This window comes from Centrocercus urophasianus, unplaced genomic scaffold (assembly GCF_019232065.1).
Source record: "Centrocercus urophasianus isolate 14NV4802_14NV808 unplaced genomic scaffold, USGS_Curo_1.0 seq_40, whole genome shotgun sequence".
Lineage (NCBI taxonomy): Eukaryota > Metazoa > Chordata > Aves > Galliformes > Phasianidae > Centrocercus > Centrocercus urophasianus.
Genome location: NW_024884978.1, coordinates 2868175 through 2886997, shown reverse-complemented (window position 1 = coordinate 2886997; position 18823 = coordinate 2868175). Strand labels below are relative to the sequence as shown.

Here is an 18823-nt window from a genome sequence, read left to right as displayed (position 1 = left end):
TTGAGTGCAGAATCCATTAAATTTTTGTTGGTGGATTTTTTTCCCCCCATGAAACAGAGCTGTCTTCCATCACACGCCAAAAATCATCCAAGGAAAATCTTCCACAGTCAGTTTTGTAAGTTTGTCTGCAATTACAGTATTTAACCAAAGGGCAGTCGGTTGTGAGAGCAGAGATGTCATCTTCTAATAATGACATTGATGGTTCACTTTTATGTTTCTAAAGCTGTCTGATAAAGGAGAAAGTGAATTGCTGCTGTATTTCTCCACGAGTTAAACAAGGACAGACGTGGCTTCTGAGTGGCATTCAGACACATCTTGTCCCACCACGTAACAGCTGAAGCTCCACGGCAGCAGTGATCTCAGAACTGAAGGGAACGAAGACCAATTACACCAGAATGCTTCAAACTTTTCCCTGGGACGGAAGGGTTGCAGACTAAGCGCACATCTCAGCATCTTCTAAGCATGGGTGCACTTCTTCCTCAGCTTTTCATAGTTGATTGCTGGAGACAGTTGTGTGTCACACCCTCCAGGCATGTATCCAACTAAACTAGCTGCTTGTGTGTTATTTATTAGGCTTTTTGTTTCTTCTTTTCTATTTAAAGTATGATTTTTACTAGGATTATGCCAACACAAGGAAGTGTTTTCAGTCCTTTTTTGGACAGTTTATTTCAATTTATGAAGAAGTTTTATTGACTCTAGAAAATCTTCACGATTAATTCTTCACTACATACAATTATTTTCATTATACAAAAGCGATGCTAGGAATGTACAAAGAAGATCTTGGTCACAAGAATATAAACAAATGAATTGGATTCATAACCTAGTCTGGGAATTTAACATGCCTGCCCAGCACATACATGAACAGACAGAAGCACATATAAGTTGAGTCCTAAAACCCTGCCCAGGCTTTCTGTCTCCTGTCAATAAATAACTTGTTTCTTCAATCGTAGAAGAACAAAACTGTTGATGTGAAAGTAGGAAGTAGAAACTAGCTACAGACTTTTTATGGTCTCTCACATGAACAAAGATGAACTCATTTACTGTCATTTATCTAAATGTTTGTGCTTCTTTTTCTACTAAAACAAGTAAACGGATCTTAATTATTAGACATGATAATTTTAAATATACTTAAAATATTTAAAATACTTTCCTTTGTCATGCCAACGCTTTAAAAAAGCAAAACAAAACAAAACCCACAAATGTAATGATTTTCTCACAAGATGAACACATCAGTTCAGGAGAATGTTAAGCTGTGAAAGTAGTGTTTTTTAAGATCTGATATTTACACATTAAAAAGAGCTCATGCTGCTTTCTCTCTAAAGGGAGAGAAGGAGCTGAAATTGCCACTTAGGTTTGACTCAGGTAATGCTTTTAAAAGAAAACTTTCTGCAGTAGTGAAACTAAGCTGCACAGAAGAAATTAATGATTTATACAATACTCTCCAACAGCTGTAGGATAATTAAGATAATTTTAAGCCACTGCTGTTTCTTTCATGAATTCCTCAAGGACAGTCACTACGTTTCTGGCTTCTGGCATTTCTGCATGTTCTACTTTAACTATCTTCAAAAGGATGTCTCCACTGCCGCAGTTCTTTAAGAACATGTAACACTTGAACAAGGCGTAGTGGTTCATTTCAGCCTGTCGAATAAACCTCTTCAGGTTGTTAATGTCCTGTATTGCCTGGAATGACAGTTACAGAACATTTTCTTATCTTTGTATGTGGAAAGAAAATACGATGTGGAAAAGTGAAGGAAGAATAGAGACAAATGAATTGACGTAAGAATTGAGTGATGTGTCTTTACCACACACCAACCATTACCTTCAATTTAAAGTTTTCCAAAATTTGCCGGAACAGAAATGGATTTCCACCTTCAGCACCATTTACAAAAGCATGCATCCAGTCCTCACAGAATCTGTTGCTTCCTGTTAAGTGTTCAGGAACACAGAGAAGGCATGAGCAAAAAGTAAACCAGCTCAATATGGATACACAGCTGCATTCACCTTGTTTCATACAGCTGACAATATGTGGGCCAGGAATTAAGCCTAAAGGAAAAAAATACACATGGAAAAGCGAATACAGCTACAGTGGCTGCATGAAATCCCGCTCTGATTGGTGAATTCACAATTGTCAAAAATCCAATTGGGGAGAAAAAAAAAAATTCAGCTTCCCAGAAGTTTATACATTATAGTTTTATAGTCCGCAAAGTAGAACTGGTAAAACAAATTACTACCTGATAGGAAAAGCAGCGTTTTAGTTTCCAAACAGAATCCAGACTACATGGGCATGAACCTATGAGCTGCTGAATATCCTCAAATACCTCTAAAACCAAGGAGTCTCAGCAGCCCAGAGGAATACAGGGGTGTTAACAACTGTAATCTCACCTGCATTGTGCAGCTGAAGCTGGGCTCCAGTACAGTCTACAACCATTGACTTGTGCTGTTCCTCAGTCATGGCAATGCACAAGGAGGTCATTGTGCCTTCCTGAACAAGGCCTTGGAGGCTAGCAGCTGCCAGAAACCTAACACAAAAACTATTGTGAGCTGCTGTTTCTACATAGTGTCTGAGTGAGGAGAAGAGGAAGGTATCACACATGAAAGCAGTTACTCTCAGGTTCCTCTGTCTCATAACATCCTTACCTGCTAATGTCTTTTTCTGTTCTTTCATCTGCATTTTTTACTTCCACAGGAGTATAACTCAGTGCCTTAAAACAAACAAAAAAGTTTAGAAGTTAGACACGAGTTGGATATTACTTCTATTGCTGTACTGTACTTACTAGCAAGAAATACAAAGCATATTAATTTTGCTCTTTTCAGAGTAAGAGAAGAAGCCAAGGGAATATTCCACATTATAGACGTTGCAGCTGGCTTTGCATTCAGAATACAGTGATTATACTTAACTAGCTATTCCATCCAAAGCCAAAACAAACAACAATAAACAAACAAACAAAAATATTGCGGAAGATGTTTCTAATTTACACCTGTTTGAGAAAGGAAACGTAAGCAGCATTTTAAACATATTAGAGTTGTGGAAATAGCTGCTGAAGCTCTTCTACTTAGTTAAGAATACACATACAGCGTGTAACAAGAAGGCCAGTTTCTCCTGGAAGAGCTGTACTACTCTCTGAATTGGGCATATGGAATTCTCAAACCAGCTTCTTAAGTAGGGGTTAACACAAGTCTCCAACGTTTTCTGCTGTAAAACATTAAAACATGAAACCGTTTAGTCACAGGTTTGATTTCTACACACACAGAAGCCTGTTAATAATCTATTCAACCTAAAATATTTAGATGTCAAGTAGTTTTTCACTGCAAACCACACTAGATCAAAATAATCAGTTTAACATTTAAAGCCATACTTTTTGCAGTGTAAGCTGTGAAGGGAAAGAACTGTAATATACGATACAAAACATTATATCACATTATGATGCATACTCAGCAAAGAGTCTGCTGGAGCATGCAAGATGAAACAGAAACATAAAATATACTGGTGACAGGACCACCAGTAGAAATCCTTCCTTGCTGTTGAGAACTGGCAGGGCTCTTGGTAGACACAGAGACCCTTCCTGTAGATTATTACATTTGCTTAGTCATTTTTCTCTTTGAAGCTAACTGCAAGTAACCTCTAAGAGATTCATGACTGGCACAAAGAAGTCCCCCTTTTTTTCCCCTCTTGACTTTTGTGGTTAACAGTACTCTAGACATTCACTGTCTCTACAGGGAAGCCTGTATCCATCTCTGAGTGTTTGTTTTCTACACACTAAATCTTCTGGTTGGCTTGAGTAACACGTTTGTTTAAAATGTCATTTTCACCACTTAACAAATGTAAAAAGTTAGATCTTACCTCCAAGTCAAGGCTTAGCTTCAGACTTTGAACGTATTTGTCCAATTCAAGTCTGAAAGTATCTTCTTAAGGAAAATAAGATGCATCAATTAAGATCCACATTTTGTGCTTTCAGTATATGCTTGTTTCTGATATTTTAAGTTACATACATAGTGGAACATATGCATAAGTGCGCTGATTTCAAGGAGAACACGGACAAAAAGAGAATATCATTTTTCCATCATCTCCCTCTCCATACAGATATGGAAAGATAACGGTAAGGATATAGTTCCAGACCTTTCTCTGAGCCACCTAGGAAACAAACTACATATTCTGGAGCACTGATTTCTGATTCCAGTGTTGCTGTTTCTAGAAGACTTTCTTGTTGGAAAAGACAGTAATAACAACCAACTTTACATTCTGGTATACTGTGCAAAAAAAGAAAAAAGTTGTTAAAAATATTACTATAAGTTAATGTGGAAAGTGTTCACTTACAGCTGTTATTAACAGCAGCAACAGACCGGGAGCATGCAATCACAGCAGGTTTAAAGCTAGGTGATGGCAAGGTGTGCCATGCTACCAATGTTTCTCAGACCTTTTCATTCACAAGTAATTTTTAAAAGCATATCTTACCTCAAATCCACAGTTGCTACATTCCCCATCCCTTCGAAAACAGCTGCTTTGGCCAGGCGTTTAGCAATAAAACCACGCAGTTCGGTTTCTGCTTCAGCTGGTAAGTTTGTGTCCAGCAAAGAGAGGCTTTAAAAAGCAAGATGAAAGCATTAGCAAGTAACAAATGTTTTGCTTCTGAAGAAGAGCAGAAGCGCCTGCATGCCGTCACGCTCTGGAAGGAGGAGCACTGTGGTTTCTCTCTGAGCCTTCAGGCCCATCAGTGCAGTCAGCAGTTTGCCCACCACAGCAGAGCCTGCAGTTGTGCTGCAGCAACGGCGTCCCGAGGGGACGGGGCGCGGAGCGCCGTACCTGAAGTCCCGGCCGGGGGGGCTCCCAGGTGCCGCGCCGCCATCGCCGCCATCCGCTCCCCGCCGTGATGACCTGAAGGCAAGGAGGTCTTAGCACGCCTTTTGCAGGCAGAACGGGCGCTGGGAAAAGGTACGGCCCGAGGGTGATATAGAGCAGGAAATCAGAACGTTACAGGAGAAAAAAAAACAAGAGTCTTTACGGAAAGGTGCAAATAAAAGCAGAATAGAGCGGCTGGCAGCGCGCAGGGCCTGGGAACGTCCGCCCGCGAGGCCCCTCACCTGCGGCTCCGGTAGCCGTACAGGCTGTGGTAGGTGCTGCCGTGCCGCTCCGGCCGCCGCTCGTCTCCCACACCGCCGCTGCCCTCCTCGCTGCTCTCCAGCTCCCGCTCATCGCCGTCCGGCAGCGCCGCCAGCATCACTGCCCCCGCCGCCCAGCCGCGCCGCTACGCCCCCCACCCCCGTTCTCCGCCCCGAGGGCCGGGCAGGCTGCGCCTCAGCGCCTCCCGCGGCTGTGCGGTGCGCGCCGCCCCCTCGCGGGGTGAGGGCGGTGCGGAGCCCGCAGCTCAGGAGCGGACCGGATCAGTTGGTGCGCGCAGCACTACCCAGCGCAGGACTGCAGGACCGAGTGAGCAAAGCGAAACAGCTCGCGCAGCCGCAACCGCCGCTCACGTGATTTATTGAAAGACGCGGTAGACGTTACAGAATCCGCACCGCTCAACCCAACCCACCCCGCAAACCCGCAGCCCGCCCCTCAGGCTTACACAAAATGGCCGCTCCCGCCCACAGGCATGCCGGGACGGAGCTGGTCACGTGAGCGGCCCCCCTTCCCGCCGTCGCGCGGTGCGCTCTGGGAGCTCGGGGGCGGCCGTGCCAGGAGGTGCGTGGCGGCCATTTTGTGCCTGCCTCGGTCTGCGCGGCGGCGGTTGCGGGCGCTGCGGCTTGGCGGGGAAGAAGGTCGGCCGGTCTTTTTTTTTTTAATTATTATTATTATTTTTTTTTTTTCTGCGTAGGTCGCGTGTTCCGTCGTCATGGGCCGTAAGAAGAAGAAGCAGCTGAAGCCTTGGTGCTGGTATCCTTGCGCTGTGTGGGGCGGGGTGGGGGAGGGGCGCAGGGTTCTCCTCCGGTGTTTGCGGAGCTCCGCGCCGACCCGTGAGCGCCGATCTTTTTGTTGTTAATTTTGTGGGTTTTTTTCTTCTTTTTTTTCTTTGTTTTCCCGTTGGCTTCGTGCTCACTCCCTCTCTGTGCCCTCATCCTGGCCCGGCCTACCCCGTGTCCTTCCTCTCTAATCCTTCCCCGCCCCCCGCTGGCCCAGCCTGGCCGCTCGCCCTGCGCTGGGCCCGGAGCGGCCGTTGTTCCCCACGAGGGCATCGCATCTTCGTGAGCAGCGCCGTGCTGGGCGCTAATCAGCGAGGCAGGAGTGGTTGCAGGAGTGAGAGCTGTTGGAAAGCTCATTTTAGAATATAAAATTTGTATTTGCTGCGTCAAAACATCTCGGCATGTAAAAATACCAATGGGTTTTTCACGAGTTAGCCCTTTTGTAATCTGCTTTTTGTTGAAGAGTGATCGCAAGCATACCTCTCTGCCGTTTTTTTTAATTAGTCTTTAATAAAGGAATTTATAATCCGGGTGGAATTTGTTTACCAGGCTTTGTTGAAAGTGAAGGACACGCTGTTAACGAGGAGCAGGTTGTACCCAGTGTAGCTCTCCTGCTTAGCAGGATGGCTGCAGTGCCTGCTGAAGCCTTCTAGCTGAGCTGCACAAAAGAAACGGCCATTTGCCTCTCATTACGCAACAGCTCGAAAAGTTCTTCAGATGTTTCAGTTTAGAAACATAAAGTTCTGTTATGATTACAATGAATCTTGTGATGTCTTAAAGTTTTGGTCAGTTGGGTGGCTGAAAAGGGAATTCTCCATTAAAACTGTATTTTTTTCTTCCATAAACGTTAGCTGCCAATATGTGTTATTAATTGGGTGTTTCAGAGTATTTGGTGTTGCTTCCCTTTTGTGGATCTGTCATCCTTCTCCTTTGCTGCTCTAGCAACATTTTAATAATATTTAAAATTTACATTTGAAAATATGTAAAGGAGGAAGAGGAGTCCACTTAGAAAAAACTGTGACTTAAAAAAGCATCTATCAGAATGTTATGATTATGGTTGCATGGGCACATCTTGCTGTTCTCTGGTTGTTGTTACTGGGTGATGTGAGGAGGGAGGTTTGGTTTCAGACATGGATGAAATACTGGTGCTCTGAAAACTCAGGGTTGCTTGCTGTGCTTTCAGTTTCCTTTAGGAAGAAAAAAAACGACAATACTAATTAGCTCACTTTCAGTGTGAAATATTTCCTTAACATCTTCAATAGGTATTGTAACAGGGATTTTGATGATGAAAAAATCCTTATACAGCATCAAAAAGCAAAGCACTTTAAATGCCATATATGTCATAAGAAATTGTATACAGGACCTGGTTTAGCTATACATTGCATGCAGGTAAGAAGCTTTAGTCTTGCAGAAAATTTTTTTGACAGTGTCTAAAATTGGAATAATCAGCTTAAACAAATATGTTCTCTTGGGGTTTCCACAATCCTGGAAAATGATGAGAGAAAGTCAGTAGTGTTAAGCTTCACGAGCAGGTCTCCTGATGTGCCAGCAGTTTGTGTGGTGGGTATGCAGCAGAGAAATTTGTGGTCAGTTTTTGAATGTAGGAGTGGATGAATTGCATTGTCTTGGTGATCAGAGTTTTAGAAACTAGTTTTAGAAGTTAATGGTAGTTACAGCGACTAGAGGAGTATCCAGAAAATGGCTGACTAGAGATATGCTTCCCAATAAGGATGTTTTGTTTGTCTTTTGAAATTAAACTAGTGCAGGCAAACCTAAATCTAACCTGAGTTTTGATCAGGAGGTTTTTTTCCTTCCCTTCTTAGGTACATAAAGAAACAATAGACGCTGTTCCAAATGCTATTCCTGGGAGAACAGATATTGAACTGGAAATCTATGGCATGGAGGGCATTCCAGAAAAAGACATGGAGGAACGGAGGAGGTTACTTGAACAAAAAACTCAGGGTAAAGTGTGATCTGGCTGGTTATCTGTCATCTCCATGGTGCTTTGCTTAAATTGTTTGATCTGTATTCTTTGTGTGCACTGTCCACGTTGAATAGTGCGTCTTCAGCACACAGTAGGCAGTATTGCTTTGTCTTGAAATCACAGGTCGATATTTTTATTGTTCTGATGTGTTTTGCCTGCCTCTCAGGACGTTATTTGTAGGCTTTGGAAAGAAAGCCGTTATTGATGTTTTGGGATGAGTGCTTTTTTGAGGAGTAGGGGAGTTTCCCTCGTCTGTTTTTGGATTTGAAAATTGATTTGTGGTGTTTTGGCCCTGTGTGATACAGGTCTCCCTGCTTAAGAGAGTTAGAACTGACTACACTGCCCTAACTGCAACCCTTGATGTGGCCTATCACGTAGAAAGACAAGTGATGATACTTCTTTTTTTTTCCTGTTCAGAAAGAAAGCATTCAGCTTACAGGGATGATGAATTTTAGGGGTTTGTTTGTTTGTTTTGTATAGACCAGGAATTATGTTAGTCTGACAGGGTAGGAATACTTAAATCTTCTTTGTTCTGGAATTATGCCTTTGAGTTGTTCTGGCTTATTCTCTCCAGCCAGAGGCTTACGTGAAGGTAGACCCCTGTTACACTGAGAGTTGCTATAGTGTGAGTCACTTCCCTTTATTTTCTGTACATATAATAGTAGACACACAGTTTCTCTTCTGTAATCATGTGAATTTTTGAACATGCTGATAAGACTCAAAATGATTGTCATTCCAGCTACAATACTCCAGATAAAAATTAATTTCATAGAAATTGTTTACTTTCCTCTGACCACGTGCGTTGTATGATTCAGCAGAGAGCCAGAAGAAGAAGCAACAGGATGATTCTGATGAATACGAAGATGATGAATCTGCAGCTTCCACTTCATTTCAGCCCCAACAAGTTCAGCCACAGCAGGGGTACATTCCCCCAATGGCACAACCAGGTTTGCCTCCTGTGCCGGGTGCTCCAGGGATGCCTCCTGGTAAGGGTGCTGTTTTTGAACTAGTTATTGAAAGGCTGAGTAGGAATACTGATCTCTACTTGGAATTATCTGCTAATTGGTATTCTCCAATGCAGTGGGTTTGTGCTCTGAAGACAGTTTAGTGAGGTGCATGTGAGCAGTTCTTCAGGTTCTTCCTGCCCCTGGTGCAGGGGGTGCACGTGTTCCTCAGTAAAGCAGATGAAAATAGCTAATGTTTGCATCTAGGTAGAAAAACTGTCAGTATGATACTGAGACAGGTCAGCAGTTTAAACATGGATCTACTTTGTGATACTTTGTAACAAGATTTTAGAAATAGAAGGCTGAAGGGATACCCTGGATTTGTGCTAGCAGAGGATGGAGAGTTTATGCACAGAATACATACAACTTTATTTTATTTTTATTATTTTTTTAATTGCGACTAAACTTGCAAAAAGCATTTCAGTTAGTGACAGTGAAAACTGCCCTTTCTGATGTTTTCTGCAGTGTTGAGGCATGCTCTTTAGAGATTCTGCTAAGAAAGGTTACAATGGGTGTCTTGCAGAGTTGGGAGCAGTGGATCAAAGTCAGATTTGTAGATTACCTTTTATATCTCATTATTTATAAGTGACGTTATTTCAAAAACAAGTATTTTACAGTTTCCTGCATTGAATAGATTTGGTGATGAATATACGTTGTTGGTGCTTAAAATTTATTTTCCTTTTTTTAAGGTATACCACCATTAATGGCAGGTGTCCCACCTATGATGCCTGGAATGCCTCCCGTGATGCCTGGAATGCCACCTGGGTGAGTAGCTAGAAAGATTTACAGTGATGTTTCCATGCTTTGTGTTTTAAACTGTCACAGAAAGAGTAAAGCTAATTGGAAATAACGTGCAGGAACCTGTGAACTGTGTAACCTTAATGTTAAGATACAGCAAAAATCTGGATGGCTATAAACCAACATTAAAAATACAGCCCAACTCTGAATCTATGTGTAAAGTATGTTGCCTTTCTCTTGATCTTATTTAGTAATTTCATAATGGTTTTATAATGTGTTGTGTTGGTTTAAAGCCTTATGTGAAGCTCTGTTTGTATATGGCACATCTTGTACCATCTGGCTGTCAGTCATCCAACCTATCCAGAAAAAATACTGGATAGTTTAAAGTTCTTTAAATATGAGAATAAAATTCTTGTGTTTTGGGCAAGAGTAAGTTGTTGGTATTGATGTTTGTTTGGGATTTACACCGTACCCTATCATAATGTGTTTGGAAAAATCACAGTTAGATTTTTGATTTTGTCATAAATTTTCACAGATTACATCAACAAAGAAAATACATGCAGTCATTTTGTGGTGGAAACATGTAAGCATCTCATTAATGTAATTATAGGTACATTCATTATGCCATTTTATGTTGTATATTTGATAAGATTGAAAGTTGTCTAACTTGAAAACATCTGAATTTTGCTGAAGCATTTGGGGAAAATGTCTAGCTATGTTTTGTTGTATCATGAAGCTTTTATTCTTTATCTAATCGCTTGTTATAAAACTACACGTTGCAGGAAGCACATCCTGCAGAATATTAATTAAATAGGAACTTTGGGTTTTATATCCTTCCTTGTGTCAGAGTGCAAACAGCTCCATGTGCTTAGTCCTTTACCTGTAGGACTTAATGCAGGAGATTTGTTTTTGTTTAAAGCTGTTCTCTTCTGAAACACTGGTATTCTTTTAACAGTCTTCGAATGTAGAAATAACATCTTTATCAGACATCTTTGTGGATGTTCATGATTGCAGCTTTTCTGGGTGGAAACTGAACAGAATTTTATCAAGCTTGCTGGTGTTTAGTTCTCCTTAAGGTCTTTGTTAATTGCAGATGAACGTAATGTGTAGTAAAAGAAGCAAATCAATTTGCCAACAACTCGCTATCTGCGGTTTTTCAGGCAGTTACATTTCTATTGGCAGCAGCAGCAACTTCTAGGTTTGACAGTTGTCCAAACAGATAGCAAGACTGACTGCCTTGTCCAGACTTTAATCCAGAAATGGAGTGATAGTAGTGTGTTCCCAGCTGTGCTTCTGCGCTGTTGTTCCCTTAGTAGGCAGGTTGAGAAGATAGTGTGGCTGGGTTACAAGCTGCTATGGAGAATGAAGACTCACCTCCTCATGATTCATTTTGATTTTGAAACGGGAACAGTAAATGTTTCTTGGTTTTGCTATGTAGAATAGAAATTGCTTCATAGTCGTGATTTGGCACATATTGGCTACTACAAAACTGTTCAGTTTCCAAAATAAGATAACAGATGTTCCTTCGTTCTGCTTCCTGTAATCCAGCTTCAAGTGTCTGGAAGTATTCTGAAGTGTATATCACGAGGAGCACTAGTTCTGGAATCTGATAACAGAGGAAGTGAATGCTTGGGGAATGAAAATTCAAGTGAGATGTATTTGGAGTTTAAATGTTTTTATTTCTTTGTTGAAAAACACATAGCTGCAGTGAGCTGGTTATTGATTGCTTCCTGAAATTATTTGCTGTGTTATTTATCTAATACAGGTAATGTGCCAATGTTTCAGTGGTCTATTGCATGTGTTTGTTCTAATGATCACTTTACTCAATAGGATGATGCCAATGGGTGGAATGATGCCTCCTGGGCCAGGAATACCACCTCTTATGCCTGGTATGCCACCAGGTAAGTCAGGGCTGTCAGATGGATATTGTGGTGAGAGCTGAATGATGTTTACTTACGCTGAGATTTAGGATTTATGTAAAGAGTGTACAGATGTTCACTGCCAGCTTTTTGCAGTTCAGTTGCTGCAGAAGCCACTCTTGTGCAGAGGTGAAGTGGTTATTTCTGGCTTTTGACTAAGATAAGTCATTGTGTTTGATACTGCTGTACAGGTAAAAAAAAAAATTGAATACAAATTTATTCTTCCTATTATTGTTCATCTGGCTTTTTTATTGCCTGGTCCATCTCCACTCACTTATTCTAGTGTCTGTTTTATAATGTAAATATATATATAATGCATATAATACAAAAATAGAAAACTATTGTGGAGAATGAGAAACAGTCTTGATGACACTCAGATAAAGATGTCTTTTCTTCTGATTGCTTGTGTAGCTAGAACAGAGCTACTTCTTGAGCTTCTCAACTTGTTGAGCAGCCTTATGTTCTGGTAGTGATGACTTGAGTCACTGGTTTGCCCAATTTTCTCACTGGAGAAGACGAGCCAGTAGGACAGTCGTGCTGGTTCTGCTGCACAGTGTGTGATGGAACCTTTGTGTGCTGTTAAGTTCTGTCTCTGGACCTCTCCTAGACCCCCCCACATACAAAGTACATGTTTTGCAATGATAGGCTACACAAAAATTTTAACTTATTTTCAGCTAACTCGCATGCTAGCTTGAGGGCCTTTTAGTCAAAGGAATGAGGAATGCTAATTCCTGTGTCTCCGTCTGCTGTGCTGAAGGTCCCCAGCAGAGTGTTTCAAAGTACTGATACTATTCACAGCAGCTCCCTTTTTTAGATTTTGTAACAATCTTAGCTACAGTCACGATAGCATAGAAACAGTGTTCTGGAAGCAGAGGCTGTGCTGATTGCATTGATTTATTTGGGAGTGTAAGCTTCTCTTATTGAAGCTGTAATGGAAATGTACAACTTGATTCAGTATTGCTCTGAAGTGTTTAAGGTAACTGCCTACACATGGACCTTTGTTGGTGACCAACAGTAAATTAAGGTAGTAAAGCTTTGTTTGAATGATCTAGAGAGGGACATGGAGAATTAACAGTCTTGACGTGAGCCTGTGAGCTCTGATCTAGTTGCTGTGTATGGTGACTGCAGGCTAGACCTGTTGGCTTAAAAGTGTATCTCCCTAGGAAGGCTTTGTCATAAGGAATACTTGGAACAGAATCCTCTAACGGGATGCTTCTGTTCTTGAGCCTGAGACCTTACAGGTTCTTTGTGGTTTGTAGGTATGCCACCACCTGTTGGTCCTCGTCCTGGGATGCCTCCTATGACACAAGCACAGCCTGCTACAGCACCGGGCATTCTTAACAGACCTCCAGCTCCTGCTGCATCAGCACCCACCCCGCAGCCTCCAGTTACTAAACCACTCTTCCCAAGTGCAGGGCAGGTAAGGTGTCTCGGCCTGGAATCGATGGGTATAGTTTTCAAATTACCGTGTGTCAGTTTCCTCTGCTATTAGGAAACAAGAAATGACTGGTTACACTTCTTGCTTGTGTTGATTATTAAGTTTAATCCACTGTAGCGTTTGAATGAATTTTAAAAGATTGTTTTGTTTGTCTTGCAACAGCCATGAAACCAGACAGAAGTTCTGTAAGCAGTGGGGAAGAAAGTAGTAGGCAAAACAGTTCTTTCATTAATCCCTTTAGTTTGCATTTTATTTGGGCTCTTTGGGTGGGTGAAGGGAGGCATCAGTCAGCTGTAGGAATCTGATTGCTTAGAACTTAACCTAAAACTGCTTAAGTGTAAATCTTGACAAGACTTAGTCTCTTTTGTTCTCATAATAATTTGCCAGCAGAAGGCCTAATTAATTCTATCATTCTGTTCAGACTGGATTAAGCATTGTCTGAACGATTTAACTAAGGCAGTAATGCTGTTTAAATGTTTTGGGAAGGGAAGTGGGAATTGACAGAATGGCTTGTGACCTCTGTATTTTGGTTTCTCTTGCTATGTGTAAGTCCTTAAGTATTTAACCTTCATGGTGTCCTGTTTGCATTTTGGACTTCTACAGGGAAGGTACTCATTTACAAAAACGCAGCCCTTAGCATAAGAAACCCTTTCATCTGGATACTTTCCACCCATTTGTTTGGAGACTTTTCACTGTTTCCTTTCTTTTATGCTACAGATGGGGACACCTGTCACAAGCTCAAGTACAGCTTCCTCCAATTCAGAAAGTCTGTCAGCGTCTTCTAACGCTCTGTTTCCTAGCACAGCACAAGTACGCAGGAAGTCACAGTTAAAAACAAATTGCTTTGCAACTTAACCCTTTGGACCGTTCTGTAAAATCTAAAGTGGACTAAACATCTTCAGATCATTTCTTACATTCCTGATTATGTTTAGCTGGTAAAATTGCAGAGTCCTTAACTGTGAGTTGCATCTTAGTGGAAATAAGCATGTTGAAGTGCCCAATTTTTCTTAGACAGCGTGCAAGTATGAAATGCTATGTCCTGGTTCTAAAGGGTTAAAAAAGCATGAAAGCAGTTAAATGCATTTTAGTGGCAGTGGTTAGCTTGATGCATGGTGAAGGCTTTTTAGTTCGGTGTTTAATACAGTATGTCAGAATGTAGGGGATTTTGTGAGATGCATTATGTGCAAAAATGGAGTCATTTTTATTAGAAAGTTCAGCAAAGTATTGTAAGCATCCAGTGAGCAGAAACAAAAGCATTCTCTCGTAACTAAGGCTTGTTTTGAGGATTGTTGCATCTTCGGCCTGATAAAGCCGATTTTTCTTCTAAAACTTTCAATTAAGAGCAATATAGGAAAGCGTAGATGCTGTGATCTTAGTGGACCTTGTGTGCTTTGAGTTGATTCTTTACTTAGAAATGATACTGAAGATCTGTAGAGAGACATAGTTCTTTAAAGAACACTGCAATACTTTCAGAGAGAATGCTTACAACGAAAGACCTGACACAGTAGTTTTCTTAATGTTCAATAACAACATTTTTAAGTACCTAATTTTAATGAATGCTAACACTCTGAGCTGTACTCTAAACTAATGGTTGCTAAAGTATGCTAGTTTATTGAGAAAATTGTGATTTTTATGCTTACAGCTGTTAATAAAACCGTAATTTAGGAAGGATTTAGGCATTTACCGACCTCAGTACTTGAGGTGAAAACTTTGGTAGGATTTTTTGTTGTTCCTTTTTTCTAGTTGTGGCTTTTGACCTGCGAATTCTAGACTTTCCTGTGTGTGTATGTTTGTATGTATGTATATACTGGGTTTTATTTTGTCTTGTTTTCAGTTGCTTTAGTATGTGATAAGGCTGAACTTTACTTTTGTCAAGCTTATTTTAAATATGTATTTCACTGGAAGGTTTCAAAGGTCTAACAGATGTAATTTAAGTTTTCTTGTGCTTTAGGAAATAAATATTGATCCATCTCTGTGCTTCACAGGCTGCAGCAGCTGTTCAAGGTCCGGTTGGTACTGATTTCAAACCTTTGAATTCTACAGCAGCAACAACAGAGCCCCCTAAACCTACATTCCCTGCTTACACACAGTCTACAACCTCAACCACTAGCACCACAAACAGTACTGCAGCTAAACCAGCTACATCTATAACAAGTAAGCCTGCTACCCTTACCACAACCAGTGCAACCAGTAAGTTGATCCATCCAGATGAGGATATATCACTGGTAAGTCAACATATTTTCATTATCTTGCTGAAAATGCTATTTATGCTGATATGGTTGACTTAATTAGAATATACTCTGTGCATTGTGCAACGCTTTTAGTAAAGGTGAGACAACAAAACGTGCAGAATTAAAAGAATTATGCTTTGATGAAACATCCTTGGTTGACAAGTAGTGACTGGTATATTGCATTGATCCTGCAGTCAGAAGTCTTACTTCTGGTAATAAGGAATTGCTTAACCCAAAATGTAACTTGGACTTCATTTCATGTGGCTTAAGCTTGAATTTAGCTGAGTACAGCTGGTGAGTGTCAAACAAAAGGCTTAACGTTTTGAAGTTATCTTGATGCTGTTACAGCAGTCAGGAATCGAGACTGTGGGTAAAACAAGCAAACCTTCAATTCAGTTCATGTATCTCCAGATTTGCTTTTGTCTCATGTTGTGAGGAAAGGACAGTCTTCAGAGAACTTGTGTTACGTACTTGAGTGATCAGTGTTAGTGCAGTAACTTTGAGGGAAGGGAGAAAAAAATCCAGATGTTACCATGGAATGTTCACTAGTAGCAATCTTAAATTTCTAAAATGATGATAATTCAGTGCCTTTAATCTACTTTATTACATTTATTCCCTTTGTTTTTGCAGAGTTTTAGTCTTAGAGTGTGTTATGCTTGTCTGTCCTCATTTTAGGAAGAGAGAAGGGCTCAGTTGCCCAAGTATCAGCGTAATCTTCCTCGTCCGGGACAAGCTTCCCTGGGTAATCCACCTGTTGGACCAATTGGAGGTATGATGCCACCACAGCCTGGAATTCCTCCGCAGCAACAAGGAATGAGGCCTCCAATGCCACCACACGGTAATTAGACATCTCTGCATTTTCTTCTCTTTGAGAGATTTATTTGCTGTCTTTTTTAATTTTGAAATGTCAGGTGCTGTGAAAAACAGCTTTTCACAAATGCAGCTGTGCCCATTTAAAAAAAAAAAAAAAAAAAAAAAAAATACTTTGCATCTTAAATGTTTTGTTTGTAGGTCAGTATGGTGCTCATCACCAGGGCATGCCAGGCTACCTTCCTGGAGCAATGCCTCCTTATGGTCAGGGACCTCCGATGGTGCCCCCGTACCAAAGTGGACCTCCTCGACCTCCAATGGGAATGAGACCTCCTGTCATGTCGCAAGGTGGCCGCTACTGATGCTACTACACACGCTCTAATAGGTTTGGAGATTAAACCTTTTCTCATCTTGTGCTGTTAATATAGCCAAGCTTCCGTCAATTAAAGCTTCATTGTGACTTAAAAAAAAAAGAAAAAAAAAAAAAAAAAGAAAAAAAAAAAAAAAAAGTATCTTCCCCACATGCAAGGCAACTAGGAACTATTGGACATTCTTATTTTACATGGGAAAATTTATTTGGAATATTAACAGGAACTTTTCCTGATGTTGCAATTTATACTGTATGGCTTCTTTTTCATGTTTCATCTAGGTTTTTAGAAGTGAAGTATAGTAAATATGGTTCGTTAAATTGTGAAGGCGCTGGAATTACATGAACATACCACCTTAAAGGCAAGTTCTGTAACATTATGTTGCTATTTGTGAAATGATGCCTTCACAGCACTTCAGGTGCTGTTGGACTTCGTGTCCCCAACATAGTTTGGTGAGGGCTGTAACTGTTCCCAACTACTTGTACATTTAAGTCTGGACATGTAACGATATTTAATGTATTTAGAATTCCTCCTGTTTCAGGGTTCAAGTAAACTGACCCACTAAGGTCGTGTGACTTTTCTGTACTGTTATAAACTTCATTGTAATAAAAGAAGATAAAAATTTATATGCCTTTTTATTCATGACCAGCTGCGGACAACTGCCTGAAAGGTTTGTACAGATGCATGCCATGGTAGCTGTTGGTGTACTGAACACACTGGTGCTGTTTTCATGAAGCTGAATTTGTTGTTACAAAAGTTGTTTAGGTGCACGTCTGAGTAGGCAAGACCTGTACACTTATTAACTGACTATTGAAAAATGAGAGTGCAGGAGGCACATCTTAGATCTTGGTTGTAATTTCTCCCAATGGCATATGTCTCGTTAGCCGTGCTTTCTTGTCCTCAGTAAATTTTAAAGGATTTCTAGCCTGGCATTTACTTGCAGGATGTAAAAGCAGTTGCTGCAAGGTGCATCCTAGTGCCAGACTTGTCCTGTTAGGTCATTCTTCATCTGATGCTTTTTAATGTGCAAAAGGATGCCCATTTCAAGAGCCTTTTAGGTGGAGATTTCTAGAAGCTTAGGTGCATGTCACATGGGTGAGTGACTTCCAGTTTTTGTATTGAAGTTGACCTGCAAAAGAGAAAAAAGAACTTCATCTCAGGGTGTGTGAAGGAGACAGGGGGGCCTAGAACAATGTTGTGTGCTGTATTTCCACTTCCACAATACTCAGAACTTGAAATTTCATCATTCCTTGGGACGAACTGTCCATTTTGTACTCTGTGATACAATGCAAGTTTCCTGAGGCAATTAATGGAAGTGGCCTCCTCATCAGTGCTCCTACTTACAGTTGTAAAAGAGAAGTCTTATCCATAAAGATTATTTATCTGTTTATAAGTAAAGTTACAGAAGAGCACCCAGATTGTAGTTCTCTGCATGTTTGACATGGCTGTGTTAGCATTTTGTGTTTCTGATGAGAAGGAGAAGGCAGAGGGCGATATTCTGGAGGGAAGAGAAGTGAGAAGAGCGTTCCTGGTCTCTTCACAGCAAGTAGAGAGGTGAATTTTCCATTTGCAGGTCAACTTTAAATACATGTTCCAGCCTCAAGCCTTATACGTGCAATTTAATTTGTGGGATTGTCTCTGTTAGGGTGTGCTAGAAGGAATGTCAGCATTTTTGTGTCAGTGTAAGTTCCACAGTGTTTCTGTTATTGATGAATATTTTTTTTTCCCACTCAATCCTGAGCATTGTGGCTCTTTTACTTGAAGGACCTGAGGGATTTTTATCTAAACTTAAGTACTCCACGTGGCTTTAATGAGTGCTTCCTGCAGTCATTCAGAAGTGCAGTGTGGTTAGAATACTACATAGTCTCTCAGCATCAAATTTTTTGTGTCACAACACGTCATAAAGGCACTGACACATCCAGTACTGATGCCAGCTAACGGCCTTTGTAGAACCATGAAGAATTGTCATGCTTTTCCTGAAGTGTTGTTTTCAGCCCATAACTCCAAGCCTCTGTTGAGAAGCAGTTCTCTCTGATCACTGCTGCCTGCCGCTCACCTGTCAGATGTGCAGCATTTGGCTTGCAGATGTGCTGAGTGGGCCTTGATGTCTGATCTTCTGTTAGCTTTTCATCTTGCTTTATGCATAAGTCTAACAGAACTTACGCTTACACAGTACTTTTATATTCTGGTTTACCTTAGTTTACTACTTGGTTTTCTTCTGTTTATCTAATAGGGATACCTGGAGCAAAGCACTAGAGAGATCTTTAATGTGTTTTATTTATCCCTTGTTGTAATGTTACACATAGAATTCTTACATTATACGTTGATCTTAACTTCTGCTTTTAGAACTTTGCAAATTCTTGCTTTTTCTGAAGGTTGTATTGCTGTTGTAAGAATGCTTAGCCTTCCTGCCCCTAGTAAAGTAAATGCCTTCTC

The 18823-nt window shown here is 40.9% G+C and overlaps 2 protein-coding genes across 10 annotated transcripts; one reads left to right on the top strand and one right to left on the bottom strand.

The window, feature by feature from the left end:
- Nucleotides 1–638: 638 nt before the first annotated feature.
- CUNH17orf75 (chromosome unknown C17orf75 homolog) lies at nucleotides 639–5216 on the bottom strand. Of its 2 annotated transcripts, none has more exons than XM_042832850.1 (10): nucleotides 5080–5216; nucleotides 4802–4873; nucleotides 4454–4579; nucleotides 4108–4248; nucleotides 3842–3899; nucleotides 3074–3193; nucleotides 2638–2702; nucleotides 2383–2519; nucleotides 1820–1923; nucleotides 639–1680 (listed from the first exon to the last, which is right to left on the bottom strand). In XM_042832850.1, the coding sequence occupies exons 1-10, from the start codon at nucleotides 5214–5216 to the stop codon at nucleotides 1471–1473; spliced, it is 1170 nt and encodes a 389-aa protein (XP_042688784.1). In that variant the 3' UTR covers nucleotides 639–1470. The 2 variants fall into 2 exon arrangements, with proteins under 2 accessions (XP_042688784.1, XP_042688785.1); XM_042832851.1 differs by having other exon boundaries at nucleotides 3074–3190.
- Nucleotides 5217–5401: 185 nt separating this feature from the next.
- On the top strand, nucleotides 5402–17013 carry ZNF207 (zinc finger protein 207). 8 transcript variants are annotated; one of them, XM_042832843.1, is made up of 12 exons: nucleotides 5402–5425; nucleotides 5811–5869; nucleotides 7158–7284; nucleotides 7719–7857; nucleotides 8695–8865; nucleotides 9573–9648; nucleotides 10157–10204; nucleotides 11452–11522; nucleotides 12800–12960; nucleotides 14964–15203; nucleotides 15885–16047; nucleotides 16221–17013. In XM_042832843.1, exons 2-12 carry the CDS (start codon nucleotides 5829–5831, stop codon nucleotides 16379–16381), a joined length of 1398 nt encoding a protein of 465 aa, XP_042688777.1. In that variant the 5' UTR covers nucleotides 5402–5425; nucleotides 5811–5828; the 3' UTR covers nucleotides 16382–17013. The 8 variants fall into 8 exon arrangements, with proteins under 8 accessions (XP_042688777.1, XP_042688775.1, XP_042688782.1 ...); XM_042832841.1 differs by lacking the exon at nucleotides 5402–5425 and adding an exon at nucleotides 5650–5677; XM_042832848.1 differs by lacking the exon at nucleotides 5402–5425 and adding an exon at nucleotides 13696–13788 and having other exon boundaries at nucleotides 5690–5869; nucleotides 8698–8865.
- The last annotated feature ends 1810 nt before the right edge of the window (nucleotides 17014–18823 follow it).